The sequence below is a fragment of the Cherax quadricarinatus genome, chromosome 33 (genome assembly GCF_038502225.1).
Source record: "Cherax quadricarinatus isolate ZL_2023a chromosome 33, ASM3850222v1, whole genome shotgun sequence".
NCBI lineage: Eukaryota > Metazoa > Arthropoda > Malacostraca > Decapoda > Parastacidae > Cherax > Cherax quadricarinatus.
Window position 1 is genome coordinate 31,423,105 of NC_091324.1, and position 3,387 is coordinate 31,426,491.

General features: G+C 39.8%; 1 protein-coding gene across 5 annotated transcripts in view; it reads left to right on the top strand.

Moving 5' to 3' along the window:
- LOC128693967 (retinol dehydrogenase 13) overlaps positions 1-3,113 on the top strand; it is a 24,659-nt gene extending 21,546 nt beyond the window's left edge. For all 5 annotated transcript variants that reach the window (XM_070091015.1, XM_070091019.1, XM_070091018.1 and 2 more), the window contains 4 exons: positions 306-497; positions 1,469-1,581; positions 1,867-1,956; positions 2,190-3,113. In XM_070091015.1, coding sequence (XP_069947116.1) covers positions 306-497; positions 1,469-1,581; positions 1,867-1,956; positions 2,190-2,294 — 500 coding nt within the window. In that variant the 3' untranslated portion in view covers positions 2,295-3,113. The remainder of the gene's footprint in view (positions 1-305; positions 498-1,468; positions 1,582-1,866; positions 1,957-2,189) is intronic.
- Positions 3,114-3,387: the final 274 nt, after the last annotated feature.

Here is a 3,387-nt window from a genome sequence, read left to right on the forward strand (position 1 = left end):
GATTTTGGAGAAATTATTGCATACACAAATTTTCGCTTGTCCTATATGGCAAGATGAGCGTTGCTATTTAAGCCAAGATCGCAAGTTCTGCCTATTCGACACGACATTATATATATATATATATATATATATATATATATATATATATATATATATATATATATATATATATATATATATATATATATATATATATATATATATATACACTGTATTTAACAGTTATAAATATTAATAATACTACTAATAATACTATACCTTATATAGCTACAACCAACAGCATTATACCACATTGTCTCCGTCAGGTCTCCTGAAGAAGAGCGCTCCCGGCCGCATTATCAACCTGACTTCTGACAGCCACGATTACGTAAATAAACTCAACCCAGACAGCCTTAATTTCGAGCGGGACTATTACTCCTCCATGACAGCTTACGGCCAAAGTAAACTCTGCAATATCCTTTTCACAATTGAGCTCACGAGCAAGCTTCAGGGTACAGGTAAAACGCTATGTATGTAGTTATGAAACTGTGGAAGAAGGTTGTGGGTACAGGTACGAGTCCGATGGGTGCAGGCACGAATCTGTTGAAGCAGGTATTAGGGTGCAGGTACAAAGGTGTGAATGCTGTACGAAACTGTGAGTGTAGTTAAAAGTCTGTGGGTACAGATTGGAGACTGGGTACATGTAAAAGACTCTGGGTACAGGTAGAATGTTACGATACGGTAGGAGGCTGCGGTCGAGATGAATGTTTTGGGAAGACAGGATGGACGTGGTTGCCTTTGTCTGGGATGTTGTTAACTAGGATATGCATCTCCGTGGAATGTGAAAGAAGTAAAGTATGAGTAGGAATTTATTTTTCACCCGCTTCTGAAAGAACCAGCTGTGTTAACCTGTTTCGGCAAGTGTGAACATCGTACCATCTTTCACAGGTGGCAGCTCATCACACCTCTCAGTGTGAGTAATACGGTTCCTTATATCTGTTTTACGTTGAAAATGATTTATGAATTAACTTTTCTTCCCACACTACAGTTTTCATCTCATCATTTACTCAGTCATTCTTATTCTTTACTTCACTTCTGTTCACGAAGCTTTGCTACATACACTCCTAACACCGAATGCTGTACACACTCCATGCTGTACACACCACACATCTTTGTCCTCATCACTCACTCAGTTTATCCTTTTTTCTATTTATTTAGAGTATTTACTTTCACTTCCTTTTTCTACCCACTAATACCATACTTCTTTTACTCTTACTCTAGTTACCCTAAATGAGGATAAAACATTAGTCACTCTTAAAAGCATGTGTCTCCAAAAGTCTAGACTTCAATCTTTTACCAACTAACACTATTCCAGCAGACTGCTCTCATTCCATACTGTGCCATCTCTGTATGCTTGAGTCACACATTAGTGTCCTATCCTCATATCTTTCTATATACTTGAGTCACACCTATGTGTCTTTCCCTTCAGGTGTGACGGCCAACAGTGTTCACCCTGGCTGTGTATCCACGGAAATATTCTACAAGGGTCAGGTGACCTTCTTCGCGTGGCTCTGCGGGAAACTTTTCTATCTGATGGGAAAGGTGAGAGGGAGAGTCAGTCAAGGCAGTTGTTAGGTTCTATTAAGGTACGTTACGATTACGATAACGAGATAGTCTAGAAAATCAGAAAACTTTTGAATTTGAACCTTTACAACTTATGCTGTGAGTGGTACATATATTGGCCCTGATCGCTGTGTGTGTGTGTGTGTGTGTGTGTGTGTGTGTGTGTGTGTGTGTGTGTGTGTGTGTGTGTGTGTGTGTGTGTGTGTGTGTGTGTGTGTGTGTGTTGTTTTATTCTTGCACTCTCTCAAGCGCTCTCTGGTGCAGGATGCCAAGTTGGGGGCTGAACCTGTGATATACCTGGCGGTGTCTGAGGAGGTGGAAGGGGTCAGCGGCAGCTACTTTGTCGACTGCAAGGTAACTTCTCTTTCACACACTCGTTCTTCAGAGTCCTCTAGACTCGGGCACTGTATCACTGACCAACTGTTTCGTTTTTTATTCCTAAATTCTTAACGGCTACCTGCAGTATTACCCTCTATCGCTGTACAGGTGTATCAATCCTGCTGTATCACAGTCCTGTGGACCATTGACCATATAACTGCGTCGAGGTATCACTGCACCTGAGTGTACCACCTATGTATGTCTTTCAGGACACGGCGACGACGGAGCTGGCACGACAGAGGAAGCTGGCCAAGCAGCTGTGGGAGGCTAGTGAGGTAGATGTTAAACTGCAGCCGGATGAGAGATACTACTAGAGCACAGCTTTACAAGCTTCCACAGTGAGGAAACTGGAGAGAGGAGATGCTGTTTGATGAGTGACTCTAGTGAGGAAGATGGCTACTGTGAAGTACTACTGTAAAGAGTAAGTCACTATACTGTGGCTGAAACAGTTAGCAATTATCCCACAAATTTTGGATAAAAACACTAAACTTGCCACATAATAGAGAAGGATGCACTGAAACCTCTAGTTTTCATCTGCAGTTTATGGGTTAGTTGTAAACAATGTCAAATAGGCAAAACGTGAGGAAAGTCTATGGTAGACGGATGAGGTTTCTCCAGTGAGAAATACATGCACATGAACCGTAGACTCCTGTAAAAATAGTTAACCCAAAACTGAGAATTTCCCTGACCGAAAAATGGGAGAAATTAGAATAAAGTTTGAGGATAAACCTTACAACTGAGAAATATCGGAGAAGGATCAGTTCTCGTGGTAAATATTTTACAAAGATAAGGCTGAAATCCTCCTCGGCTGATTCGTGTTAAAGAAATGTATTTCCACAAATGTTGTTTTGAGACCAGTGTGGGAAATAAATACATGAACGTTAGAAAAGGGGTCATTAAGTGGTTGAGCATTAATAAAAAGTTTGGAACTTGTCTAGGTGGGAAATTCAAAACAAACTATAAATTAATGAGAAATGATGAAGGGAATCGGGAATTTATCACTGGATGAAAATTCAGAATGAGAGAAAAAAATTCTAAGATTAAAAAAAATATATATATTTCAGTTCCTTCCAAGGTGAGGAAAGGTGAAGGAGAAACAAAACTTACGGAAAATGCTAGTTAGTCAGACAAAATAAATGAAACAAACACATGGAACCAATTGCCAATTACAACCGCTGACATAAAGATGTTTCTGATACGTGAGAATTACCGCATGATGGAGGGATCTGCAGGCTGGCGAGAAAGCTGCTTTCTTAAAATGAACTGTTGACCTAAGTAACTGATAGACCTGAATAAAAAAGACACTAAATTATTCTAGTAGGTGTAATATCTGTGTACACACTTAGTGGTAACATAATTATGAGCGTTAAAACGATATACAACCTTGTTTGAAATGTACACTGATAT